The 27800-nt window shown below is 58.4% G+C and overlaps 1 protein-coding gene across 2 annotated transcripts; it reads left to right on the plus strand.

The window, feature by feature from the left end:
* PSTPIP1 (proline-serine-threonine phosphatase interacting protein 1) lies at nucleotides 1-27800 on the plus strand. Of its 2 annotated transcripts, XM_040968486.1 has the most exons (15): nucleotides 1-468; nucleotides 18160-18260; nucleotides 18462-18536; nucleotides 22613-22647; nucleotides 22806-22912; nucleotides 23789-23851; nucleotides 24182-24280; nucleotides 24864-24909; nucleotides 25299-25378; nucleotides 25510-25608; nucleotides 25746-25842; nucleotides 26199-26289; nucleotides 26802-26857; nucleotides 26971-27095; nucleotides 27536-27800. In XM_040968486.1, exons 1-15 carry the CDS (start codon nucleotides 433-435, stop codon nucleotides 27665-27667), a joined length of 1242 nt encoding a protein of 413 aa, XP_040824420.1. In that variant the 5' UTR covers nucleotides 1-432; the 3' UTR covers nucleotides 27668-27800. The 2 variants fall into 2 exon arrangements, with proteins under 2 accessions (XP_040824420.1, XP_040824421.1); XM_040968487.1 differs by lacking the exon at nucleotides 24182-24280.

A 27800-nucleotide genomic window follows, 5' to 3' on the forward strand; every position in this document is an offset into this window, starting at 1 on the left:
CTGTTGTCACCCGCCTGCTTGCCCGCCCGTTTGCTTACAAACCTCCCAGTACAGGCAGGCCTCGGCAGCCCCCCTTTGGTCCTGGCCTCCCTCCTACCCCACCCCCAGGGGCTGGCATCCCCATCGGGCCCTGGCTCCTGGGGCTGTGCCCTTCATCCCTGTAGGGCTGGCGAGGGCCGGGCTGGGCACGGCTCCTTCCTCATTTTGCTGCCGATCCCAGCCCCAAGTGGGAAACAACAGCTTGGGCCTTCTGCTGCAGCTCCAGCTTGCTCGGCTCTGGCCGCCGCAGTAGCCTCCTGAACTGTACAGCCGGCGCCGCCGGCTGGGGCAGGGGAGGAAGCCTGGCCCGGGGCTCCTGGCTCCTGGCCCTGGGGCGGCCCTGCTTGTGGCTGCAGAGCCAGCGTCATCTTTGCCGCCTGCCGAAGCCCCAAGATGCTGCCCCAGCTGCAGTTCCGAGATGCCTTTTGGGTGAGTGGAGGTGGCCACAAGGGGACGGGCAAGTGAATGGAAGGATCCTGGTTCTGATCTCAGTGGTTGTGGAGGTGGTCTGGACCACCATCCCTTCTGAGTTGGAAGGTGGAGGTGGGGAGAGGATCTGTCCCTTTGGGAGACTCCTTGCCCCCCAGCAGGGACTTTGGGCTTTGGGGGGAGTCCCTAGTGTGTGTGGGTTGGGGGAAAGGCACTGAAGGTGGCCAGAGATGGACCCAGTAAAGGATGTGGCAGACTTGGGCTTGTCTTTGTCACTTAGGGACCTGGAAGTAAGTGCCCCCATCTAATAAAATGGAAACCAAGATTAAGATACGGGGCCAATGGGAGGTTGTCCATGCACCTTGGATACTGTGCCTCTGTTCCCACAATCCCTGCTCGCTCCCCTGCCCCCCACATCCGGGAGATGGGTGGGCCTGGCACTTCCTTGCTTGCTTGCGTTAGGCGTAGGTGTGAATTGACAGCCCTCCCTCCTGGGGGCTTGGCCCAGGCCACCCTGGTTTGGCTCTGGACCTTCAGCCTTGCTTCTGCCCCTGTCCTCCACTCGATGCCTGCCACCTGTGCAAGCAGCTTAAGTCCTCTCCAGGGACAACTGGGGGATGCAGGTGACTGTCACAGGGTTTGCTTCCAGGCCCTTAGAGCTGTGCCATTGCCTCGGGCTCAGCCCCAGCCCACAGCCTCCCTGGGCCCCCTCTTGCAGCCACGGCCGCAGCCGGGAGGATGAGAGCTCTGAAGGCAGGGCTGCCTTGTTTTTTAGGCTGTGCCTGTGGCCAGTGTGCCCCTGGCCAACTTCCCCTGCATTTGACCACATGGAGGCAGGCCAGGGGGCCCCTTCCTGGGGAGGGGACTGTGTGCCTCTTTGAAGCTCCAGCTTTTCCATCTGGCCAAAAGGGAAGGAGGGGAACGTGTCCTGAGAGGCTGATGGGAACCTACCTGGCCAGTACGGGGCAGGTTCCAGGGCCAAGGGATGAGTGAGGCATGGGAGGCAGGGCAAGGTTCAGGCCAGGAAACCCAGGCTGCTCTGGTACCCAGGGCAGCCAGGAGCCCCTGTCGGCTCCATTTTGCAGGACTCTGCCCCAGCCCAGCACCCCGGGGCCTGCTTTCCCTCCTCTGGTAGAGTTGGGTGGGGGAGCAGTCTGCAAGGAGAAGGGTGTGGTGGTAAGGGCGGTGCCTTCTGAGTCCCGTCACCCATGCTGCACCTCTGTCAGCTGAGGGCTTCACAGGGGCATGGGGGTGGGGACAGGGCGGCCTCCCTCCATCCTAGCTGATTTCCTGTCCTAGGTTAAGGACATGGCTGCCCCAAGGCAGGGTCAGAGCAGGAGCCAGGTTGAGGGTGGGGGTGAGGGGGAGTGGCTAATGGGAGTCTCTGTGGCTGAGCACCAACAGGTACCACTAAAGGTCATGGCCAGCATCACCTGTCCCTCAGGAGAGCTGAAGGTCTCTGGGTACTACAGATAGGCCAGGCACTGTTCTGGGATCAGAAACTTAGGACCCTCCTTTGGTCCCTTCCAGCAACAGATCTGAAAACAGGTGCAGCGGTTAACCCTAATATCCACATGCAGAAACAGAGCCTGAGATTAGGAGATTAGGCCCCAGGGGGCTGGTCGTCTATTCTGTTCCCTGCACACCTCACTCAGGGCTCACATCTGGGGGAGATGGAGTAGGGGAAAAGATTCTGTCCCCATCCCTCCCGTGGGGGACTGAGGTCAGACCAGAAGGATGGCTGGTGTTTTTAAAGCTCAGCTCACAGATGTAGGGGGCAACAACCCCCCAATGCTCAGGACCAGGGCCAGGACTTAACATGGCCTCCTCCACCCCGCCCCAGCTGGGCACTGCCACTCCACCCTACAGCCTGGCACACACATTTTGGAAAGCCTTGCTTAGGAAGGATCAGGTTTCACAGCACAGCACCTGCTACTTGGCACAGGAAGCACACTGACCCTGTGTCCACAGCAGCTCCTGGAAGGAGACACACAAAGTAATTTCTGAAGGGCCTGGTATGGTAGCCTAGTGGCTAAAGTCCTCGCCTTGCACATGCCAGGATCCCATATGAGCGCTGGTTCATATCCCAGCTGCTCCACTTCCCATCCAACTCCCTACTTGTGGCCTGGGAAAGCATTCAGGGATGGCCCAAAGCCTTGGGACCCTGCACCTGCGTGGGCGATCTAGAAGAGATTCCTGTCTTCTAGCTTTGGATTGGCTCACTTGGGGAGTGATCAGCAGATGGAGCAGGGGTCACTTAGGGCCTGATGAACAAGGGAAAGCTTGTGGAAAATAGCACTGAAAGATAAATTTGGGGATGGCTGATGAGTCCAGTAGTGAGGGTGCTGGTTAAAACACCTGCATCCCATAATAGAGTCCCTGGGCTTGAATCTTCAGTTACTGATTCCAGCTTCCTGCTAAGGTGGACTCTGGGAAGGCAGCAGTAACGGCTCCAGTTACAGCCCTGCCTCCATCTGCCTCCATTGAGTTCCAAAATAGTTCTGACACTAACATGAACATATTTAGAGCAGGCCTTTTAGCTTGTGGCTGAGATGCTGCCACCCCACCTGGGGACAGCTGGGATTGCTCTTAGCTTCAACCCCTGGGCTCCAGCTTCCTGCAAACACAGATCCTGGCGGGCAGTGACCATGGCTTCTTAGCCAGGGAGGCCTACCTTGAGTTCCTAGGCTCCAGTTTGGCCTTAGGCATTTGGGTTATGAGCCAGCAGACAGAAACTCTATCTCTAAGAGAAAACAAATTACTATACACATATATATGCATATATATGTATACATATATATTTTTAAAAATTTTTTTTAAAGATTTATTTTTATTATTTTTTTATTGGAAAGGCGGATATACAGAGAGGAGAGACAGAGAGGAAGATCTTCCATCTGATGATTCACTCCTCAAGTGAGCGCAACGGTCGATGCTATGTCGATCCAAAGCCAGGAGCCTCTTCCGGGTCTCCCACGCAGGTGCAGGTTCCCAAAGCCTTGGGCCGTCCTCAACTGCTTTCCCGGGCCACAGGCAGGGAGCTGGATGGGAAGTGGGGCTGCCAGGATAGAACCAGCGCTCATATGGGATCCCGGGCGTGCAAGGCGAGGACCTTAACCACTTGCGCCACCGTGCCGGGCCCTACATATGTATTTAAAGATGTATTTATTGTGTGCCAAAAACTTTTGAAACCCATGCGTACTTTTTGCATGAACCATGGAGCTTTAGGATCTCTCCTATGCATGCATTCCAAATAAACCTATCATAGAATCCGCCTTGGCACATTCTGTTTGAAGTCTCCATGTGCCATGGTGATGGGCATGTTACTGCCCCTGCACTGGTGAGGCAGCCCCTGCAGATGGCTGGCTGCTCCATGGCCAGGGGAGAGGCGGACACCATGCCGACAGCAGCTGTCCCAGCTCAGCCAGTCAGTGGAAGGCCAGCGGAAGAACTGGTGCAGTCCTGCAGCTCGGGGGCCTGGGCTGCTTCAACTCGCATCTTGGCCACACGCAATTTATTTTGAGCCTTTCGGCTACCACAAACCAGCCTGCTGGGGTACAAAGGCGGCGTGCTGGCTGCTGTGGGAGTGAGAGAAAATTTGATTCATGCTATACATATCTGCTATAAAGAATCTCACCGCTTTGCAGGGTGATGTGGCTCTCATGGGGCAAGCATTCTAGAAGGACTGGGCTGAGCAGAAACCTCAGGCGTCCAAGCTAATGTAGTCTCCTCTGCCCTGAGCCAGAGGAACACAAAAGCCCAGCTGAGACAGGGTGCTGCTCTACTTGCCTGTGCCCCACGACCTGTCCATCACAGCCCAGGAGCTTAGAGCTCCATCCGGGTCTCCGACATGGGAGGCAGGGGTCCATGGACTTGGGCCATCATTGCTGCCACCCAGGTACAGTAGCAGGGAGCTAGATTGGGAGGAACCAGGACTTGAACCAGGTACTCTGCTATGGGTTGGGGGCATTCTGAGTTGTGGTTTAACCCACTGTGCCCCTCTGGATGCTGGAGCATGAACCGGACAATGTTCCTCAACCTGCGCAGGGTGCGAGCCACTGCGCATATAGGTGCCATTGGCCTGGGTTCTCCCACGGATGTGAGGTCATCACTTTTCCCCTGGGCCAAGCTGGGAGGAACCGATGATGGGGAGGCCCCGGGGCTGGGGATGACTCACCCAGGACCACAGGGGACTGGGGTGATGCTGGGCCTGTCTGTCCCTCAGCATCACCTTCCCCATGGTCTGGGCTCCTTCTGCTTCCAGGGCCTGAGTCTTTGAGCTTCCCAGTTGAGGAAGTGACTGAGGACCTAGGGGTTCCCCCTTTGGTCTGTCCTCAAGCTGCCTGCCCCCATCTCAGGGCCCACTCACCAGAGCCCAGGGCATTGGGAGCAGCTGGCAATGGCTGGGCACCTGCTCTCTCCTGGGCACTTAACACCTTCTTTAGAAGAAGAAGAATCTAAAGGCAGAACAACAGAGAGAATCCTCCACTCACTGATTCACTCCCCAGATGACTACAATAGTCAGGGTTTGGCCAGGCTGAGCCAGGAGCCTCCTCTGGGTCTCCCATGTAGATGGCAGGGGCCACCTTCTATTTTCCCAGGCCATAAACAGAGAGCTGGATTATAAGTAGAACAGTCAGGACTCAAACCAGCACTCACATGGGATGCCAGCGTCCCAGGTGGTGGTTTTACCTGCCATGCCACAATGCCAGCCCCTTCTGAACCATTTTGAATGCTTTCATCTGGCAGTTGGATGGGAAGTGGAGCACATGGGACTTGAACCAGAACCAGTACGGGATGGCTGCGTCACATATGGTTTTTAGCTGGACTCCATCGTGAGCACTGTGGGTTCCTTTTCTTCAGCTTGCTGTGGTCAGCAGCTGCCCGGCTCTCCCACCTTTGAACTTGGTGCACACACTGTGGTTTACTCTCTCATTGGACATTTAGGGTCCTGCTGGTTGTTGTTCTGGAGTTCAGAGTTTCCCAGGGGGATTTACAGCCTTCTCTGGGACAAGGAACAGGCAGGGTGGGACCATGAGGGCTGGAGGGACTGGGGCTGACTTGAGGGCAGGGCATGCAGCGTGACCCAGTCATGGCCTTGAAGGTTTATGAGATCAGACGCAGGGGCGTGTCTGCTGCAGCCATGGGGGCGCAGATGGCACAGTACACAGGGGGCTTTATTTCCAAGGACACTCTGAGAGCCATGATGCATCTTGGGGGTGTGTAGGGAACGCCCTGTGCACAGTTGAGGGTATTCTTAACAGCAGGGAGCCACACAGGGGATCGGCAGAGCTGGGTGGCTGTGGGCATTGGTAAGCAATTTTTAAAAATGTGGTTTGATTTTCAATACCTATAAATATATGGTTTCTTAAAAAAAAAAGTGATGCCAAAAACCGGCATGAGAGGGAGGGAGTTCAAGTTTCACGACTGGACTTTGCTCTGAGTCCCTGCTGCGTCCTCTGTGACATGCCAGACCCTGCTCCAGCCACGCCGGTGTCCGCCTCACCCCACGAGGCAAGGTGCCAGGGTCTTCCTGCTCCCCAGGGCAGGAAGAGGAAGACATGGTCATGCTGGGAGGTAGTCAGGACGACCTTTGCTGCTAAACTGTGCCCAGCTCAGGCTGTCCTCGTGTCAGCTGTGGTCCTTGACCCTTTCATATTACTGCTGCCGCTTTGGTGGAGGTGTAGAAAAAGAAAGATGTGCCCTCCTGCCAGCTTCCAGCGTGTGAATGTCATTCAAAGGGAATTATTTTAAGACTCCAGTAAGCAAGTCCTGCTTTCAAGGCCGATGTGGTATATCTGAGCCGAGCTGTGTGGTTCGCTGCCCATACCTCCTCCTCACACCCTGTGTGCACCTGCCGGCCGTGACTCCGCCTCCCTCCCCGGGGAGCGTGAACTCGGTTCACCTGTGTCCCCATTCAGTCAGCCAAGGCGGGGCCTCTGGGGACACGAAGGACATTGTAGAAGTCTGTGTGCAGCCACAGGGTTCCCAGGCTCGCTCTTGGTGGGTAGCGGCAGGTGGAACTCCCCATCCTAGGGCTCTCACAGAGGAACTGGGGGCAATCTGGGGTGGAGGAGGAGGCCTTGCTGGGGACTAGCAGGGTAGTTGAGAACTGGGGAGATGCCCGGGCTGGGGCGGAGACTCCCCCACTTTGCTTTGTGTCTCTTTGCGCAGTCTCCGGGGCGGCAGCTCGCTCGCGTGCAGAGCGCCGCTGGCCTGCAGCTGGGGGCGGGATACCCTCACTGCTGGCCCCGAGTCTGGCTGACGCTGCAAACCGCAGAGGCAGGGAACTTGGGCAGGAAACGGAAACTGCCTCCGAGTGGAGCTGGAGACCGTGCTCCCCCGCCCCGGGGTGCCGCCCGCACCACCACAGGCTCTCGGTCCGAGGGTTCGGGGAAGATCCTTCCCACAGGGGTTGCTGGGGGAAGGCTTAGGGCGCCTACGAGAAGCACCTCCCGTCCGGAAGCTGCTCCCCACCCCAACAAAATCCCCCTCCCGCATCTGTGCCTTGAGGCTGGGTTGAGTGGGAAGTGGCTGCTCCACCCCTCTGCCCATGAACGGGAGCCAAGCTGGCGTGTGCACCTGCAGGGTGACTTCATCAACGGCTCGTCCCACTTCTGTTCCCCAATACTTATGACGCTGCACCTCTGGCTTCAGGGGACAAATGTCTGTATTCCCATCACCTGCCCCAGCCTCAGTCCTGGGACAGCAGCCTCCTTCCTGCTATGCAGAGAGGAAAGGAGACGGTTGGTGGTGGGATGCTGGGGGGATGCTTGGGGGGAGCAGGGAGCTCCGCAGGATGGACTTGAAGCTAGACCTGGCTGCTGCCCGAGCCCTGATGGGCCGAGTGGGAGGTGGTGGCGGTCGGCTGAGGCCTTGGGGTGCTGAGCAGCGGGCATCCGGGTAACCGCTGTGGAAGGCGGTTAAGGTGCTGGTGACTAGCCTCCCACATTGGGTAACAGGAAGAAGCAGCAAGCAGGGCGGGGATTGGGGGTTTAGGGGTGGGGATGCAGGGACAGGAAGCTGAGTTGTCTAGGGAACCAGGAGCAGGTCAAAGGCCCAGCAGCCTTTCTGGAGGCAAGACCTGGGCTTCTGCATTCCCTTACCTCTTCCAGAGCTTCTATGGTGAGCTATGGGTGCGATGAGGGTGTTTGGAGGCCAAGGTATGGCCACATCTGACACCTGCTACAAGTGTACTGACACAGGAGAGTTTCATGTGTGGCTGATGGAGCCATACTTCCCTGGGCTTCCAGCAACGTCAATACAGCAGCTGTCTTCACCTGGAACCACTTTATCAGCCTGAACAGAAACTGGCTCCAGGGACCAGCCACTCCCAACTTCTGCCACACCTTCCCCCACCCCACCCCCGGCCTCTCTGTTCCACTTCCTCTCTCTCCCCACAAACCTGCCAATTCTAGGCAGGTCACGGTATTTATTCTTTGATGTCTGGTGTCTTCAAGAACACATCAGCAAGTCTTTCCATTCTTTTTTTTTCCAGAGTTTATTTTTGTTTGAAAGACAGAGTTACAGAGAGGAGGAGACACAGGAAGATCTGCCATCTCCAAATAGCACAATGGCAGAGCTGACCTGATCCAGGAGCTTCTTCCGGGTCTCCCACACAGGTGCAGGGTCCCTTAGCTTTGGACCGTCCTTGGCTGCTTTCCCAGGCCACAAGCAGGGAGCAGGATGGGAAGTGGAACAGTCAGGACTTGAACAAGTACCGTTATGCAGTACCGGTGCTGCAGGTGGAAGCTTAGTATGCCTTGCCAAGGTATCAACCCACAAATCTTATGTGCTATGCTCCTCAATAGGTCTGTCCATCTGTGCAGCCACTGACAGCCATGGGGAGGTAAACCCTCCTGCAGGTGGCTGTGCCGTGGATATGCCTTGCCCTGCCCTGCCCTTCCCTTCCCTTCCGCTTCAGTAGGAGGCTTGCTCTCAGTCCTTCCGTGGGTGATGACCCGAGGAGTAGAATTGCTAGGCTGCACAGTGACCCCAGGTATAAGCTTCGTGTAACTGCCAGACTGGTTCCCACAGCCGCCATCCCATTTTACAACCCATTCAACACGGCCTGGGGTACCTGAGTGCCCACATCTCTGCCAACAATTCTTCATTTCTTTCTGGCTCAGACCCATCCTGCCGGGCACAAAGTGGTTTCAGTTGGCATGGTACTAATAACACTGGGTGTCTTTATTGGCCATTGGGAATTTTCTTTTTTTAAAAGATTCATCCAGCTCCATTGGAAAATCAGATCTACAGAGAGGAGGAGAGACAGAGAAAGATCTTCCATTCACTGGTTCACTCCCCAAGTGGCCGCAATGGCCAGAGCTGAGCTGATCAGAAGCCAGTAGCCCCCTCCAGGTCTCCCACATGGGTGCAGGATCCCAATGCTTTGGGCTGTCCTCGGCTGCTTTCCCAGGCCACAGGCAGGGAGCTGGATAGGAAGTGGAGCAGTCAGGACATTAAGTGGCACCCACATGGGACCCTGGCTACTAGGCTACCACGCTGGACCTCCATTGGGATTTTTTTTTTTTTTTGGCAGAAATGTCTACCGAAGGCCTCTGTCCATCCGTGAATTATGCTGTTGGTCTTTTTGCTGTTAAGGTTGTAGGAGTTGTTAAATCTGTTCTGGATATCCATACCCCATCACGCATGTGTTGGGGAATTTTCTCCTGTTCTGTGGATTTGATTTATGCCCTTTTTGATGCATAAAAGTTTTTCATTTTGTTGAAGTTTAGTTTGTCTCCTTTTTATGTTGCAGTTTGGGTTTCAGTGTCATGTCTGAAGAATTATTGCTGAATTCAGTGCCATGAAGGTTGCTCCTCCTGCTTTATGCTCTTAGCTCCCACGTTGAGTTCCTTCATGGGTTTCGAGTTCATTTGTATGTGTGGTATAAGGGAAGGATCCAGCCGCATTCTCTGGGGTGTTTATGTCCAAGTTCCCAGCGCACTGTGTGGATAAGATGGTCCTTCTCCCGTCAGATGGCCAAAATCAAAGGGCCAGTGGGGGTGGTGTTTGGTTTGGTGAAACCACTACGTGGGAAGCTCATGACCCTGAGCTGGGCTATTCCAAAACTCAGATCCAGGAGCTTCTTCCAGGTCTTCCACATGAGTATAGGGGCTCAAGCACATGGGCCATCCTCTGCTGCTTTCCCAGGCCACAGACAGGGAGCCAGAGCAGAAGTGGAGCAGCCAGGATTAAAACATCCCAAAAGAAAATGCTAGCACTGCAGACAGAAGCTTAACCTACCCACCATGGTGCCAGTCCCATTCCTGCTGCTTTTATGAAACAAAAAACACACAAAGAACCAGAACCAGGGACCCTAGCACTGGAGCTGTCACCTCCTGTCCCCCCGCCCCAGGGCAGGCCTCCACAGGAAGCAGGAAATGTGAGTAGGGTCCAGACTTGAACTCGTAAGAACTCGTGGGTGTCCCCTGGCAACGTCTCCACCACTGTGCCACACGCCCGCCCTGGGCTTGTTCCACTCTGTCACTGTGTGCCTGACACCATGACAACGCCACAATGCTCTGCTTAGTGCCGGTCCTCCATCTCTGCCATTCCCATTTCACAGATTGGGACACTGAGGCTTGAGCCTTCCAGGGGTGGCCACCTTCCATGCCAAAGCTTCCTTCTAGACACACTTGGGGAGACCTCCCTGCTGCCTTTGGTGGGGGAGGGCAAATTCCTGGGGACTGGGCCACTTCCTGTGGTCTGTGTCTTCCGACCTTGCCTGAGGCCGCAACAGCCCTCACTTCTGCCCAGAGGTTTATAGCTGGCACTGACCTGCCCAGTGGCCAGGGCATGGAGGCCCTGCAGGTCCCAGATAGCTATAGTTGCAAAATCCCAGGGCCTTCCTTGTGGATCCCTCCCCAGCATCCCTTGCCAGAGTAAGGCAAAAGGGGACCTAGCAAAGGGGGCAGCATAGAAAGCCTGGCCCTGAGCACACACAGCATGGGTGCAGGGCCCTGTCCGGCGCAGGGTGTGTGCTGTGTACCCACAGGTTGGGGAGACCACACTGGCATGGAAGAGGAGAGATCCCGGGTGCAGAGGGACAGGACAGGGGTGGCCAGGGCTGGGGTCGGGTTGGGAGCTGCTCTGGGTGGCTGCAATTTCATGCCAGCCCTGTAGGATACTGCCTTACCCCGCATCTTGTTTTGCGTCCCACTGATGCAGGCTGAGAGAGAGGCAAATGGGGCTGCTCAGGCCTGTTTAGCATTTGTTTAGTTTTTCTTTCCGCACTGGGGCTCTGCATTGCTGGCTTGCACAATGCCATGTTCTGGGCTCCCCTATCCCTGGGAGGGGGCGGGGAGATGTCACGTTTGCTTCTACCTCTTCTATATCCTGACCTGGGGACCCAGGGCCCCTCTCCAATTGCACTGCCTTCGTGGTGGCCCACTCCTGTGGCCGACAGGACGGTGTGTGTGTGTGTGTGTGTGTGTGTGTGGCTGGAGCCCTGGGCCAGCTCCACAGTTCAGAGTCCACTGAGACCAGCAGAGGAAGCTAAGATGTTCTAGGGGCTGCTGGGGCCACCCTGCCTCCATGTGAAGGTTCCCAAGGGTCCTTCCCAGTCAGTCGCTAGAGCAGGGCCATAGAGGCAGCAGAGTGGGGGCATGGGAGTGTAGGGTCTAGCACGCTTGTAGAGGTGCAGAGGGGGGAGCCACGGTTACAGGGAAGCATCACAGGCCACCCCAGGCCCCCTCTCTGCTCCCTGTAGTTACAGGGCCCCAGCATGACAGCCCTTGTCGAGAGGCACGTGCCTGTCAGGGGTCAGACCCGTTTCCCAGGAGGCTGCTCCGTCAGGGATCCCCACTTCACACAGCTGCACAGACCACACTGGGGAGAGGTAGTAGCTTGGCACTGGCTTCACATGGATAATGCAGGGGGTCGGGGAGCAGAGGCCCTGGCATTAGATCCATCTGTACCCTAGGTGCCCTGTCCATCTAACTGCTGCTTTGCCTGAAATCGTGACTTGGTTCTGGCTCCTTGTGTATTTTGGTTTAATAAAAGTAAGAAGGAAGAAGGCCTGGAGCAGTAGCCTAGTGGCTAAAGTCCTTGCCTTGCACACGCAGGAATCCCGTATGGGCCCTGCTTCATATCCCACCTGCTCCACTTCCCATCCTGCTCCCTGCTTGTGGCCTGGGAAAGCAGTCGAGGACGGCCCAAAGCCTTGGGACCCTGCACCTGTGTGGGAGACCTGGAAGAAGCTCCTGGCTCTTGGCTTTGGATCTGCTCAGCTCTGGCCATTGCGGCTGCTTGGGGAGTGGAATGAGTGGATGGAAGATCTTTCTCTCTGTCTCTCCTTCTCTTTGTAAATCTGACTTTCCAATAAAAACAATATCTTTAACACACACAAAACAGAAGGAAGAAGCAGGGTGGGGTGGGGATAGGGGTAGGAGTGGAGTTGAGCAGGGCTTGTGAGACCTTAGGGCATGGTGGGGGGTAGGCTTAGCTTTGCCAACTGATGAACCCCCGGGGAAAGCCTCCCCTTCCTCCCTGGCTGAGGAACGCTGGCAAGGCTGGGCAGGCATTGAGGGTAACAGTGAAGTGCCATGTGGGTTAGGCTGCCACTTGAAGATGATGGCTTAGGTACCTGGATTCCAGTTGGTCTCGTGGACTACCTGCCAGAGCGCCAGGCTCCTGGCCACTGCAAGCATTTTCAGGGTGGAGCAGTGGGTAGAAGACCCTTCCCTGCCTTGCTGGAAAGCCTGCAGAGTCCCTGACAGGCAAACACAGGTGGCTGCGACAAAACACTAGACTAGCCTGTGTCCTCCCTTAGTGACACGGCCACTTGTCCACCCAAGAAGCACCTTGTACTCCCTGCTTAAGCCTTGTGGTTCCTGGGAAGCCCTTCCTGGGTTGGCCTTCCTGGACCTGCCTGCAGGAGTACTGCCCAGTGACCCAAGGCTCTCAGTATACCTGATGGTGCACAGCACGGCACCCCTAGATACTTACTCGGGGCCTTCTTTTACTAAGCCTTTACTCTCCCCCAATCCTGGGGGGTCATACTCCAGGTGAATAGTTGGATCACTTATTGAAGTCTCTGGTTATCCATCCACCAATCCAGCTATCCACCGTGAATCTGTCATCCATCCATCCATTTACCCATCTATCCATTCACTCATCCATCTATCCATCCATCATGAACCTGTCACCCATCTAGCCATTACCCATCCATTTGTTCCTCCTCCATCCATCCACCTGCCATTCCTCTATCCATCCTTTGCCCATCCATCCTCCATCCACATGGCACCTGACTGGTCCTGTGAGCCCTTGAATGAGGTGATGAAAGACCCAGGCTGCTTCCATTGACGTGTCTTTCTTGAGTATCATTGGTTTCCTCTTCTAGGTCATGGCTACAATCACACCTGCCTGTGTGGGGGGGTGGGTGGTCTGGCACAGGATGAGTCTGTCAGACTTGTCTGAGGGTGTCTATCCTGCAAGCAAGTGGCCTGGTCTTTTCCAGGGCTCCCTCAGGCACCAGCCCTGTTCTCCCATCACCTGGTCTGCTGGCCAGGCAGCACTGGGACAGGTGCTGGCCCTAGGACCCACAGCACGGGGAACCAGACTGACCCATCTGTTGCCCCTGTGGCACCTTCACCAGGACTCAGCATCTGCTGGATTCCAGCATTATCCTCGGGACGTGGTTGCTCCGTGTGTAGGGACAAGTGGCAGGACAGTGCTGGCAGGGGTGCTGCTGCTAAACTATCACAGGTGGGCAGCTGAGGAACAAAGCCGTGGGGGGGGGAGGTGTAAAAGCCACCTGGGCTGAACATGACTGAGGTAAAGTGCCTGGAACTCCATCCAGGTGTTCCCCCATGTGTGGAGGGGCCCCAAGCCCTGGGGCCATCTTCTGATGCTTCCTAGGCACGTTAGCAGGGAGCTGGATTGCAAGTGCAGCAGCCAGGACTTGAATTGGCACCCAAATGGGATGTTGGCACCACAGACAAAGGCTTAGCCTGGTATAACATCATGCTTGCCCCAGAAGGTGACTTTTATTTATTTTTTTAAAGATTTGTTTATTTTTATTACAAGGTCAGATATACAGATAGGAGGAGAGACAGAAAGATCTTCCATCCACTGATTCACTCCTCAAGTGAGCGCAATGGCCAGTGCTGCGCCGATCCGGAGCCAGGAGCCAGAAACTTCCTCCAAGTCTCCCACACGGGTGCAGGGTCCCAAGGCTTTGGGCTGTCCTCAACCGCTTTCCTGGGCCACAAGCAGGGAGCTGCATGGGAAGTGGAGCCACCAGGATTAGAACCAGCACCCATATGGGATCCCGGAGCATTCAAGATGAGGACTTTAGCTGCTGGGCCACCATTCTGGGCCCCAGAAGGTGATTTTTAAATCCAGGTGTCTAGGAGTGAGGCACCTCCTGACCTAAGTGTGTGTCATACGTTGCAGAGTCCCAGCCATGGAACTCAGGAGGTTGCAAGCTGGAAACTGCTGTTTATTCTCCTCCTGGCAGAACAGCTGTTAGGTCCCACTCCATCCCGTGTCCCCATCCCTACCCTTGCACCTGCCAGAACCAGACCAATCCAAGCTATTTTGCTGAAATTTTGCTGTCCTACTCAAAGCTGGGTTCACCCTAGTCCCAGCCCTGCTCTGGGGGAGGAGGTGCTTGTTGCATGGCCAGCTGCCTCAGCGGTTCCAGAGGAAGGACCAGAGTGGGGCAGTGAAGGGGTGGAGAGGCGAAGCTCCTCATGCTGTGTAACAGGTGTCAGGTGCTCTTGAGTGGCAGGTGCACAGAGCCCAGCTCCTTCTTTGCCACCCTCCAGGGACCCGTGCCCTCAAGCCGTGCTTGCCTTGCAGCTTGTCCCATGCAGCTGCACTGGGGTGACGGGCTCCTGGCTCCCTCTCAGGCGGGATTTGTGCACAGAGCCCCCACTGGAAGGGTCGACTCACTCCCCCACCCCACCCCGCCCTGTCTGTGCACCTCACAGCCTAGGGGAAGACTCTGTGTGTAGAGGGAGGCAGGGCTTGGGGAAGCTAGGAGTTGTGTCCAGCAGGGAAGTAGTGAGAGACTAGCAACCACGATCTGGGCCCAGGAGACCCAGGTTCAAATGCCCACTGTACTCTGCAGATTCCTGGGGAGCTGCTTGCTTGGTTTAAAAAAAGAGGGGGGCTCACTGGGGCTAGAGTTTGACTCACTGGGTTAAGCCTCTGCCTGCAGAGCCAACATTCTCTATGAGAACTGATTCCATCTGGGCTGCTCCATCTCAAATCCATCTCCGTTGGTCTCCTATGTGGGACGTCTTTCTCTGCTTTCCCGGACTTTAACCCATTAGGTAACACGCTGGACCCTTAAATAAATCTTTTAAAAAAATACATTTAGTTTGGCCTGGTGTGTTAGCCTAGTGGCTAAATCTTTGCCTCGCATGCACCAGAATCCAATATGGGTGCCAGTACATGTCCTGACAACTCCGCTTCCCATCCAGCTTCCTGCTTGTGGTCCAGGAAAGCAATTGAGGACGGTCCAAAGTCTTGGATCCCTGGACCTACTTGTTGACCCGGAAGAGACTCCTGGCTTCTGGCTTCGGATCGGCTTATCTCTGGCTGTTGCAGCCTCTTGGGCAATGAGTCAGGGGACAAAAGATCTATTTCCTTCTCTCTGTATATCTGCCCTTCCAATAAGAAACAAATAAATCTTCAAAAATGTATTTAGTTATTAGCAGTCTCCTTGGCTAAGTCAGTCCCATGTGCCTACAATGCCTAGGACTGTATTACAGGCTTGAAGCCAAGACTGAGGAGCCTGGCACTGAATCTGGGGCTGCCATGTGGGCGGCAGAGACCCCAGTACCTAAGCAGCTTGCCAGGGTGCACTGTAGTAGGAATGGAGTCAGGATGGAGAGCCAGGTGCTCCGCTTGCTGGGCCGTGCAGGCGTTAAGTGACCCCTCCATGCTGCCTACTGCACTTCTGCATGGTGGGTGAGACTCCTGGGGGCAGCAGAGCACACCCAGGGGGCCCTCACACACAAGGCCTGGGCTTCCTCTGTGACACAGCTGTGCCTTCAAGCCGCCCTTGCTGCTGGGGGAGTCAGGGAAGGGAAGTGGCTTGCTCAGGGCCCTGGTCTTTGTGGCTTAGCCTCATGGCCACCGAGAGTGATCTAGGCAGGCCTAGGAGGAAGTCAGGGTGGGGGTGGGGCCAGAGGCCTCGCTGTAATGCACCGTTCCTGGGCATGCGTGGCTGGGCCCAGGCTAGTTCCTATGCAGGAGCACCCATAGCAGAAGGGGCCAAAGATCTGCCTGCCCACCCCTCCCCCACCATACACACACACACACACACACACACACACACACACTGTAGTGGTGGCGAGGCTGGGTCCCACATCTAGCTCCTGACACTCCCGTTCCACAGTGGACCAGCACCCGGGTTGGGCATGGCGCCCCAGAGCCAGCCACACCATGTGGTCCTCAGCCGCCCAACCCTGGGAGGCTCTGGTAGCTGAATCACAGCTTTGCTTTGCGGTGGACAGGGTCCAAGCAATTATTTCCAAAAGTTACTTTTTGTCTTTTCCTTTTATTTTGAGAGGTAGAGAAAAAGAGGCCAAGAGCTTCCATCTTGGTTTACTTCCCAAATGCCTGCCACAAGCTGGCACTTGAGCTGGATCTCTGCCATGAGTGGCTGTCCCCATGGTGTCCCGAGTGTGAGCATGAGCAGCAATCTGGAGCCGGACAGGGGCCTAGAACCCTGGCCCTCTGATGTGGGACCCCAGCGTCTCTGGTTAAAAACTGCTCTGGTTAAAAACATCTTGCTAACAGATGTGGTAGGTGACTTTGGGGATCAAATCTTGAACTGGGGGCCTGGTATAATAGCCTAGAGGCTAAGATCCTTGCCTTACATGCACTGGGATCCCATATGGGCACCGGTTCTAATCCCAGCTGCTCCACTTCCCATCCAGCTCCCTGCTTGTGGCCTGGGAAAAGCCTTGGGACCCTGCACCTGTGTGGGAGACCCGGAAGAAGCTCTTGGGCTCTTGGCTTTGGATCAGCTCAGCTCTGGCCATTGTGGTCACTTGGGGAGTGAATCAGCGGATGGAAGATCTTTCTCTCTGTCTCTTCTCCTCTCTGTATATCTGCCTTTCAATATAAATAAAGAAATCTTTAAAAATTAAAAAATCCTGAATTTGGGTCCTGTTCCGGCTGAGTGGCTTGAGGCATTTCCTTCTGCTACCATGGCCTCTTGGTCAACACCTCCACCCGCTGACTCCGTGGCTCTGACCCTGGGGGTTTGGGGCAGGGGCAGTGTGCAGTCTCGGGGAACAGGAAACTAAGGAATGCCAAGGTCGCAGGGACAGAGGCCAGGTGGGGTTGGGAGGTGATGGCTAGGGCAGGGGGTCGGGTGCAGCGCACCTGCTGGCTGATGGACTCAAACCACTGGCACCTGGACTTCTTCAACAGCGCAGTATGTCTGAGGTGGCTGGGCAAGGGGCAGGAGAGAGGGTGAAGGAGGAGGATGCAGCCTGGGGAAAGAGGGGTACAGGGCTGGAAGAATTGGTGAGCAGACGTGGGGCGGGGCGGCAGAGGGCAGGATGGGGGTGGGGTGGGCAGGCACTTCCTCGGAACAGCCTGCCGACTTGTGACCGTGGCTCACCGGGCTGTAGCCCATGCGGGCACCACCGTGCCCACACACAGAGGAGTCTCCAGGCCGTGGAGCTTGTGGGCGACTCAAGCTCCTGGGGACCCAACAGGATGGCTGCTGTAGGTTTGCCGCAACTTCTTTCTGCTTTGGAAACCTCGGGAAGGACGGTGGGGAGGGGGAGGAAGCGCCTGCATCAGCTGTGCCCTTCCCCCATATTGCTGCTCTTGGGGGTTGAGAACCACATTGTCTCCTCCCAGGGCTTGGTGCCAATGCCTTTTCCTCCAGGAAGCCCTCTGTACTGCTGCTCAGGCACCTGCAATTGGAGGGCGTGGCCTGGGGCTGACCTTGAGGATGTGGGAGCCTTACTGGCTCTGGGATGCAGTGGGATGGAAGTGGGAGGAAGGCAGGTGACAGGTGCAGCCCCCAGGGGGTTCAGGGCCCTTGGCTTCTCCCTGGACAGCCAGGAAGGGGCAGCCTGACCCTAGGACCCTTTGTCTAGGCCTGGGACGGTGCCAAGGAGACCTCTCTGCGTCCCTCCCTTCTCCGCCCTCCCCAGAACCTGCAGCTCAGCCAGCCCCAGAGCCAGAAGGTGCTACAGTGTGGGAAAGGAGCACCAGGTGGGCAGGAATGCTAGGAGGGCCTGCAGGTGCGGGGGTTGGGGAGCAGAGAGAGAGAGAGAGAAAGTGTTGCAGCCGTAGGTGCTCCCTGTCTCCCGGGGATTCCTTCCTTGTGATCAACCCCACCCCGCCCGTGCAGGAAGTGAACGCAGGCATGCCCAGAGCAACTTGCCTTACCTGTCTGGTACAAATGAGGGACTCCTGAGCCACACCCGGGTAGCCCGACATGGGGCTAGGGCTCACAGTGGGTGATCAATAGTCAGGCCTGGCGGTATGGAGGTGGCCAGCATGGTCTAGGATCAAGGTCAGGCCACTGCTGGCTTCCAGGCTGGTCCTCCTCAAGTGAGGCTGCCCTCACGCCTCCTGGCTGCTGGGCCAATGCAACAAGGTTATGGGCTGAGGGTGTCTTTGACAACTTCAGAGGGCGGGCTGGTCCCGGCCCCTCACTGCAGCCCCTCACTGCGGCCCCTCACTGCGGCCCACTGTCCCGTGTACCAGTGCAGAGACTTCACGGCGCACACGGGCTACGAAGTGCTGCTGCAGCGGCTGCTGGACGGAAGGAAGATGTGCAAAGATGTGGAGGAGCTGCTGAGGCAGAGGTGAGTGGTGGGGGGCTGTGAGGGCTGGGGCCAGAGCAGACATTGCCCCCTCCTGGGAGTGCCCCCCCATGAGCAGGCCTCGCTGAACTCCCCCTGTCCTAATGCCTATGCTGGGCCACGGGCACTGCCAGCTAGGGCTAGGGGATTGGGGGTCTGCAGCTGGTGTCCTGGAGGCCCACGGTGTATGCTCTGTTCCTGCAGGGCCCAGGCGGAAGAGCGCTACGGAAAGGAGCTGGTGCAGATAGCGCGGAAGGCAGGTGGCCAGACGGAAATCAAGTGAGTGTCCAGGCCAGGCCAAGCCTTGGGCAGCACGCAGAGCTTCCTAGTGTAGGGGGTCATCGGGGCAGGGCCTGGGAGGGCCTGGCTTGCTATGGAGTAGGGACTGGGGACCCTCCTTGGAGTACCCCAGGTGCCGGGGAGAAGCCCTAAGGGACTGTGGGCTGGAGTTTATCAACGCCTGAGGCACCTGCAGTGCAGTCTGCACCTGAGGGGCAGGTGCCCGGTGGCTTCTGCAGTGGACATGCAGCCTGGACTTGGGGGACACAGGACAGGGTAGCTGGCCTGAGACAGCTGGAGGGAGCCGAATGGGGTCAGGTGCTCGATGCCCCAATGTGCCCCCCCAATGAGGGGGTCCAAGTTTGATCCCACGGCTACCATTACAACCTCTTTGCTCACACCTGCTTTCCTGGGATTTACCTGAGTCAGCGCGCTTACCTGTCTGCCCTGATGGGCTGCTATGCAAGTCCCCAAGGACACAGGGGGTAGAAGTCTGTCTGTGCCTTCCCCAGAGATCTGATGGAGGAGACAGGCGCATGCTAGGTGTGACCCCTGCTGCCTGTCCCTTCCAAGCCAGAACAAGGTCTTTCCTGGGAAAGCAAGGGATGTTTGTGGGTGGGAGGCGAGGTGGCCTGTGTGAGCAACCCTAGGTCAGTGGCAGTCACAGGAGACCCACGTGCACGGCAGGGGTACAAGTGTGGGAAGCGGGGCTCAGGACCACATCCTATCCCACTTCCAAGGCCGGTCTGGGGCTTGCTTCAGGAAGGGTCTGCCTGGGATGGTCACGCCCCTGAGACCCAGGCCCCTGCCTGCCTGGGGGGGAGCTGCTGCACACAGTGGACATGGGGGTCCTGGCAGCTCACACACCCTGCCTCCCATATCCCTCATGGTGTGGGACTGGGGGGACCTCTTCTTCAGGACTGAGCCCCTCACTGGCCCAGAGCCAGAACTGGGGGCTGGAAATTGGGAGAGGAGGAGGGGCTTGAACCCAGAGGTGGAACCAGGGCAGGGAGGGAATAGGAGCCCCAGCTGGAGGGCCAGAGCAGCTGTGGGGAGTCAGAAACACAATCTGTGCCCACCCCCAGCCCCACTCTCAGAATCTCAGAACAGGTGGGATGTAGTGCAGGGAAAGGGCCAGGTGCCTTGGAGCCCAGCAGGTGCACTGGCTGGGGGGAGGCAGGGCCAAGGGCATCCCTGCTACACCTTGAGTGACAGCCCACCCCAGCTCACCCGCTGCCTTCCTCAGGACCACAGCTCTTGCAGAGCCTGGCTCGGTGGATGGTACACAGTTGGAGCTCCATAAGTGCTATTGTGAGCCCCCATGATGCATTAGGACCTGGTGAGGCCACCCGGTCATTCCATTCTTTGACCTTGGGTCAAGCATCCATCGTTCATAGTCAGCGGGCACTTATGCCGTGCCCACAAGCACTTACGTGGCACCAACTGTGTGCCTGAACGAAGTCAGGGGATCCAAGAATTAAAGATAAAGAGAGGGTCCCTGGGTAAGTAGCCACAATCTAGACACCGAGGGCAAGTCATTCTCCTTCCCTGGACCCCCGGCCCCGCCCCACTATCAGGGCCTTCCTGTATGTCGCCAGACTCTGGGGTCCCCTCAGTCCCATCAGTGCCTGTTGAAGGCAGCCTTGGGGGCTCCCATGGGATTCTGACAGTGCATATGGCCTGCTCAGCCTGGGACACGCATCCCCAAATCTGTCCCCAAGGCCCAGCTTCTCGGCCTTGGTGCTCACCCAAGCCTGCCTTAGCCTGCCTGCTCCATTCCAGCCCACGTGCTATGAGCTCCTAGAAAGCTGCAAGGGAAGCGGGCAGCAGGGCCGGCCAGCTTGCTGAGCCCATAGGTGGCCGGCCACCCCATCCCACCTGAGGCAGCGGGTGGGACATGGGCAGAGATGGGTGTCTGAGCACAGACTCGCAGGCTGAGCCAGGGTGAGGGGACAAGTCCTGTGTGAGGACATGGAAGATGGGGGACAGGAGGTGGAGTCAGGGAGGGGAGTCCGGGGGGATGGGGATGGTATCTGCTGTAGCCAGGAGGGGAGGAGGGCCAAGTGGGGGCAGGGCTCCCTGATCCCCCAGGTCCAAGGTTAAGCTGTTGCCATGCGGAGTGCCTCGGCTGACCCACAGCGGGGGTTGGGAGACCGAGAGAGTGTTGCGACCTGAGGGTGCGGGGTGGGGATGTGGCCAGAGCCCCAAGCAGGATGTGTAAGTACAGCCCTGAGGCCCAGCCAGTCCAAGGGGACAGACCAAGGGGAAGGAGCATGCGTTGACTGCCCACCAGGTGGGGGGCAGAGGGGGATGCCCATGGGGAACAGGGTCCAGGCCCAGCTGCTCCCCAGCACCACCAGGGGCCCAAGTTCATGGATTTGGGGTTAGCATAGGTCCTAGAATGTTATCAGGTTCTGTCATTGTGGGTTACAAGCCAGGGGAGAATGGGAGGAGACCCCAGCACCATCCTTGCCCCAGAAGCAGAGAGGACATGAGGCCAGGGAGTGGGGCTGACCGGCGGCAATGACAGGCAAGGGTCAGGAGAGGCTGTGAAACGGGACCCCGTAGGTTAACAGGTGGGCCTGGCTGAGAGGAGCAGAGCCAGGCCAGAGCAGGGGTTCCTGGCTGAGGCTGCACAGGCCCCAAGCTAGGGGGTCAGGGGAAGGACAGCGTCTGGATAGGGCGCCATCATGGATGGATGGGAGGGGAGGGGGCTCACCGAGTTTGGGGGGCTGTCACTCGGCTGGGAACCCAGTGTGATTGCTGGAGAAGGGAGAGGGGTGTTAGTGCTGGCCAGGGAAGGCGGGGTCTCCTTTGACAACCGCTTGGACCTTGTTTTTCTCGCCTGTGAGATGGGACTAACAGGAACTGTTATCTGTGTGTGGGAGGCAACACCACTGGGTCCCACCTGAGGGAACTGAGAATCTGCATTTCTAACGGGCAGCCTCTGCTGCAGGTGGTGAGCCACGGATTTGCTAAGGGCTCAATCACCCAGCGCTCCTCCAGGCCCCGGGGATCCCAAAGGGCTTCGTGGTGGCCTACGCAGCAAGGCACGGGGCCGGGTGGCGTGCAGCCTCATGGCCAGCAGGGGGCACCTGTGAGGCAATGGTCGCTGCTCGCCTCATGCTCGCTGCTGTTTTTTTTCCCTGAGATATTCCTGTCGTGGGGTTTTTCCGCAGTCGCCCACACCCATCTCCCGCAAAATTCAGAGTCCACCTTAGGCTCCTCCCCCTAGTGGTGACAGGTCTTCCCCCTGGCCCGGGCCCTGATGGAACTGGGCCCTGGGGGCCATGGGCCTGAGCAAGCCTCCCTCCTCAGCAAGGCTGCTCTTTAGATGCCAGCTTGATCTGAATTTTCAGCCAACAACACATACTGCTGTTAAGTTGTTTATTATTGGGCCCGGTGTGGTGGCCTAGCGGCTGAGGTCCTTGCCTTGAACATGCCGGGATTCCATATGGGCGCCGGTTCTAATCCCGGCAGCTCCACTTCCCATCCAGCTCCCTGCTTGTGGCCTGGGAAAGCAGTGGAGGACGGCCCAAAGCCTTGGCACCCTGCTTCACGTGGGAGACCCAGAAGAGCTCCTGGCTCCTGGCTTCAGATCAGCGCAGCACCGGCCGTTGTGGTCACTTGGGTGGTGAATCATAGGATGGAAGATCTTCCTTTCTGTCTCTCCTCTTCTCTGTATATCTGACTTTGCAATAAAAATAAATCTTAAAAAAAAAGTTGTTTATTATTAGAGAGGTAGGGAGAGGTCCTAGCTGCTGGTTCACTCTCTAGATGCCCACAAGGGCCAATAGGCCAGGAACTCCACCCAGGGACTCCCAGAGGGATTGCAGGAGCCCATCTGCTCGCCGAGGTTGAGTGGATTAGCAGGTGGCTGGGATGGGGAGTTGTGTTTGCAGTCCCACTTCGAAAACATTGCTTCTCTGTGCTGTTGAACACTCAGGGCCATAGTGGGAAGGCCCGACTCTGTTGTGGCTCCCCCAGTGGCTGGGGTCCGGGCAACACAGTCCCCACCTGGCTCACGGCTCCCAGTGTGCTGCCTTCCCACTGACCAGCACCTCTCTGTTCTGCAGCACCCTGAGGACTTCCTTCGACTCCCTGAAGCAGCGTGAGTCCCACCACCCATCTTCTCCACTCAAGCCGGGAGGGGTGAGCTTGGCCTTGGCCTGGCTCTGCACCGGGGGTGACCCCTGTAGGGTGATGGCAGCAGAGAGGGGATCCTGGCCGAGGCCAGCGTGGGGACCGGCATGCATGATTGGTCCCTAGAGATGGAGAATGTGGGCAGCGCACACATCCAGCTGGCACTGGCCCTGCGCGAGGAACTGCGCAGCCTCGAGGAGTTCCGGGAGCGGCAGAAAGAACAGAGGAAGAAGGTGAGGTGGGGGTGGGCAGGTGCTGAGGCTCAGAGGAGGGACAGGGCGGGAGGGGCAGACACAGGCTGCCTTGGGTGTCCCATGTAGGGTTAGGGGTTTTGGAGAGAGGCTGAGCTGGGAGCCATCACGCAAGTGCAGTTCTGGCCAGCATGCAGGACCCACTGTGGACAGTGTGTAGGCGGAGACTGGACGCCCTAGTGACCGATAGCCTGTCCCCTGCCCAGGGAAGAAGGACTCTGCTGGGCACCCCAGGGAAGGAGGTTCCCCTGCTGCCAGGGGGTTGGGAGTCCTGGTAGAGCCACTTCCCTTCCCTGGCCACAGTTCCCCTATGGCGACATGGGGCCCTTGGGTCCTGGAACCTTGGGCTTAGCAGGCGGGGTGCTGCTCCCTGTCCCCACCCTGGATCTCACTTCCGAAGCAGACCCTGACCATGTCCCCATAGCCATCAGCAGGGTGCTTGCCCCTGCGGCCCACTAGAGCTCTTCGGGACAGTGTCCTGTGCTGGGGTGGCCAGCCTGGGTGCCAGGGCATTTCCAGTTGGCCTCCCCTTGCCCACATTATGGTTGCGATCTCTATTCCAGTCCTTTCTGCTTGCTTCTCTATGCTGTGGCCTGGGAGGCAGGTTGGGGTGTGGCAGCCTGTGTCCACGCAGGGAGGAGTGTCCGTGGTACACACACCATCTGTGTGTTGGAGCAGGGTGTTCCCAGCCCGAGGCCAGGGTCTGCTGTGGGTCTCGTTGCCCTACTCCTGAGGGTGACTGAAAGACTGGGTGAGCCCCCTGCTGCAGCATGCCCTCCACTTGGGGATGGTGCTATATATCCCATCTCAGGGAGGCCTGAGGCCGCAGGCCCCTGCTCACAGCTGTCTCCCTCTTAGTATGAGGCTGTCATGGACCGCGTGCAGAAGAGCAAGCTGCTGTTCTACAAAAAGGCCATGGAGGTTTGTGTGGGCTTGGGCAGGGCACGGGGGTGGGCCCCAGCAGCCCTGGGCTGGGTACCGCGAGCGAGGCCCAGAGCGGAGAAAGGTTCCTGGGGAGGGGTGTAGCAGGGTATGTGCGGTCTCCTAGGCCACGCTGTCCCTGGGGTGAGGGGCCACACAAGGCTGTCCACCCTCCTGTCTCCATCCTAAATCCTGGGACCTCAGGCCCTGGCCAGGATGGCTCCTCTTCACTCCCCTCCCAGCCCTCTGACAAGGATTATTGAGGCTGAGTGGAGGAGGGGGCAGAGTAGGACTGTGCAGCCCCCCCAAGTCCTGCCTGCCCACCCCTAGTCCAAGAAGACCTATGAGCAGAAGTGCCGGGACGCCGACGACGCTGAGCAGGCCTTCGAGCGCATCAGCGCCAATGGCCACCAGAAGCAGGTGGAGAAGGTGGGTGGGGCCGTGGGGCCAGGACCTGCACCTGGGACACACCGGCTGCTCCCCCAACACACAGACACAACCTCCACCCTCAGTGCCCTACTGCAGGCTCTCTGGGAGCTGGATGTTGTCACCACCACCACCTTCAGGGCAGGTCCCCTGGGCCCAGGGCAGGGAGCAGACCTTCCCCTGGCACAGCCTTGGAGAGGGGGTTGGGGCAGAGGTGGGGTGTGTGTGTGTGCGTGTGTGTTTCCTGTGCAAGGTTTAGGCTGGGAAGCTGCAGAGACGAGGAGCCAAAACCTAGGTGTGCAAGGGCCCAGAACACATCACCCACTGCACAGCCAGGCAAAGTGAGGCCTGAGTGGGCAAGGGTCCAAGTCCTGGCCAGTCACCACAGGAAGCAGGGCAGGCCCTCAGGGCTTGGGTCTGGGGTCCTAGGTGTGAATGGGGGAAACTGCTCCGGGTGGGCATGCTGGGTGGCCAGGGAGAGGTGACAAGGTCGCTGTGAGCAGTCAGGGCAGATGGGAGCTGAGGGCTGGCCGGGCAGGGTGGGTCTTGTTCCTAGGGCTCAGCCTGCCTGTGTTTGTTTCCTCAGAGCCAGAACAAAGCCAGGCAGTGCAAGGATGCAGCCACGGAGGCAGGTACATGCACCCCCTGCTCCCTCAGACCTCTGTGTGCCACTGGCTTCCACCTGTGTGTGCATGCGAGCGGGATAGGCCACCTTGTGCTGGGCAGCTCCGGACAGCCCTGTGGGCAGCTGCTGTCCTGACCCCAGAAGGGCTTAGCAGCTTACCCAAGTGGTGGTGACTGCACAGCACCCAGGGACCGCCACAGCCACGGTTGTGGGAGCTGGAGACATCTTGCCTGATGGGTGAGGCAGCTCTGCCAGGCAGTCAGGAGGTGGCTGTGGCCAGCACAAGGTGTGGGGGCAGTCCTGCGTGGAAGTGCACAAGGGGGAGGGGGGGTGGTCGTGTGTGCAGGAAGGTGCGTGGGCTGGGGCCATCCCACCTCGGGGCCCCTGTGCTTTCAGAGCGCCTGTACCGGCAGAACATCGAGCAGCTGGAGAAGGTGCGGAGTGAGTGGGAGCAGGAGCACAGGACCACCTGCGAGGTGAGTGCCCCACCCCTACGGCCCCGGCCCTGGCCTCCTCACAGGGGCAGGCTCAGGGCTGGGGTGCCATGTGCCGCAGCGGTCACCCCTGACAGTGTGTACTCTCTTCACTGCCTGCCCTCTGCCTGCAGGCCTTCCAGCTGCAGGAGGCTGACCGGCTGACCATCTTACGCAATGCCTTGTGGGTACACTGCAACCAGCTCTCCATGCAGTGCGTGAAAGACGATGAGGTGCGGGGAGAGGCTGGCCTCGGGAGACCCTGGGTACCTCGGCACCCCCCCGACACCCTGAGCATGGGAAGGCTGGCTCCTGGGGTCCACTGGGCTGTGGGTTGGCCTTGGCCCACACCTCCACGCCTCTTGCCCAGCTCTACGAAGAGGTGCGGCTGGCGCTGGAGAGCTGCAGTGTAGACGCCGACATCGAGGGCTTCATCCAGGCCAAGAGCACAGGCACTGAGCCCCCGGGTGAGGCCCCACACGGGCAGCACAGCCTCAGGGTCCAGGCCCAGGGCCTGGGGAGGGACAGGTAGGGGTGGACCTGGGTGGGCATCGGAAGACTGTGTCCCCCACCTGCTGACTTCTCAAGGTCAAACGCAAACCTTTGAGGAGCAGCAGACAGGTCCATCCTGGTCTGCCCGGGTCCTGTGAAGTCTTGAGGCCACAGAGTTGATCTTGCTGGTGTCAGCAGTGTGTGTGTGTGTGTATGGAGGCAGGGTGGTGGTGTGTCTCTCCCTGGCTTGGCCAGGAATGGAGAGGGGTGGCCTGGGTGGCCGGGCAGTGCCCTTCCCACTGCCTGGGCCTCACAGCTGTCCTGTCCCCAGCTCCGGTGTCCTACCAGAACTACTACGACCGGGAGGTCTCCACGGCAGCCGGGAGCCCTGGAGTGCTTCCATCCTGTGGCATGATTAAGAGGTGAGTACCCCAGGGGTGCCCGCACCTGAGGATGAAGCCCCAGGGAACCCTGGCATTACAGAGATAGTACTCCACTTTCTCACCAGCAACTGTGCTGGGCTTTGTAGCTGCTCTCTGGCCTGCTGTGCTGCTTGCTTACAGAGCCCTGCCATAAGCGGTCCCCTATGGCCTGGGGGCAGGGCATCCGTGACCTTGTCCACCCTAGGACCAGGGCATCACTCAGGCTACCTCAGTCCCCCCACTTTGGAGGGAGGGCTGGAAGAGGGACGAAAAAGGAGCCAAGTGGAAGGGGGTGAGCAGGGGAAGCACTGAAACCATGTATGGGACCCTGGAACACGGCCGGGGGCAGCTCACTGGCCTGCGGGGCAAGGCTGGGGCAGGGGCTGGCAGGTGTGTGGTGTGCCCCTGGGGGGTGTGGAGTGGTGGGTACAGCTCCTGTTCTGGCTCTGAGCATTCGCTCTGCCCAAGGGGCATGGGCACAAGCAAAGGACTCACTCTCCTTCCTGCCCCAGGTTCTCCGGGCTGCTCCATGGGAGTCCCAAGGCCACGTCGTCAGCAGCTCCCACAGGTAACGGGAGACACACTGACCCCAGGGGGGAGGGGAAGCAGCCCCCTCCAGCAGCTGAGAGCCTTCGAAAACGTGGGCTCCTGGTTTCACCCCACTCCCCTTCCTGCTCCCAGAGGCCCTGATGGCCACCCCTGAGGGGAAGGAGGGGGTCTACGCAGCCATCAACATACAGGAGTCGCCAGGAAATGCCACTTCGCCAGTCTGGGACTACCGGGCACTCTATGACTACACAGCACAGGTGAGACCCTGGCCCTGCCAGGACAGAATGCGGGATCCACATGTTGGCCCCAAGCTGTGCACCTGTGTGTGGGTGCTTTCCGCAGGTAACTCCGGCTGTAGGGGCATAGGCTGGCCAGGGCCTGCCCAGGCCTTCTGCTGTGCTGGGACTGACCTTCTCATGTCCCTGGTCAGGCAGCCATCAGGGCTGCTGTGCCGAGACCTTCTTGGTGCCCGGCCAGACTTGCCCAGCCTGCAGCTGAGCATCCCGTGTGGCTGGCCGTGGGCAGCACTGCTTGGGGCCCCCTCCAGGCCTACAGCAGGGGGGACTGGTGTGAGGTGTGACAAGTGCCACTGCCCAAACCAGGTCAGGGGAGACCCTGAGGGTGCTTGGGGCACACCCCCTGTGTGTCTCCAAGGAGCTGCCAAGCCCCCAGTCTCACACTTCTTCCTCTTGCCCAGAACTCAGAAGAGCTGGATATCTCGGCGGGGGACGTGTTGACGGTCATCCTGGAGGGCGAGGACGGCTGGTGGACAGTGGAAAGGAATGGGCAGAGAGGCTTCGTGCCTGGGTCCTACCTGGAGAAGCTCTGAGGAAGGGGCTGCAGCCCCCATCCATTGGGACCTGCCCTTCTCAGGGGGGACAGTGGGAGCTCAGAACAGCAAAGGGTGTCAGGTGCTGCCTGAGGAGTCTCCTTTGTGGGGGGAATAAAGGCACGTACCCTCA

This window comes from Ochotona curzoniae, unplaced genomic scaffold (assembly GCF_017591425.1).
Source record: "Ochotona curzoniae isolate NIBS_2020 unplaced genomic scaffold, NIBS_Ocur_1.0 scaffold_4701, whole genome shotgun sequence".
Classification (NCBI taxonomy): Eukaryota; Metazoa; Chordata; class Mammalia; order Lagomorpha; family Ochotonidae; genus Ochotona; species Ochotona curzoniae.

What these genes read in the sequence shown, in the direction of transcription:
- PSTPIP1 (XM_040968486.1), top strand. Translation starts at nt 433, where the DNA reads ATGCTGCCCCAGCTGCAGTTCCGAGATGCCTTTTGG. An exon ending in GAGGAGCTGCTGAGGCAGAG is followed by an intron (nt 18,261 to 18,461) that starts GTGAGTGGTGGG and finishes CTGTTCCTGCAG; the next exon opens with GGCCCAGGCGGAAGAGCGCT. An exon ending in TCTATGACTACACAGCACAG is followed by an intron (nt 27,096 to 27,535) that starts GTGAGACCCTGG and finishes CCTCTTGCCCAG; the next exon opens with AACTCAGAAGAGCTGGATAT.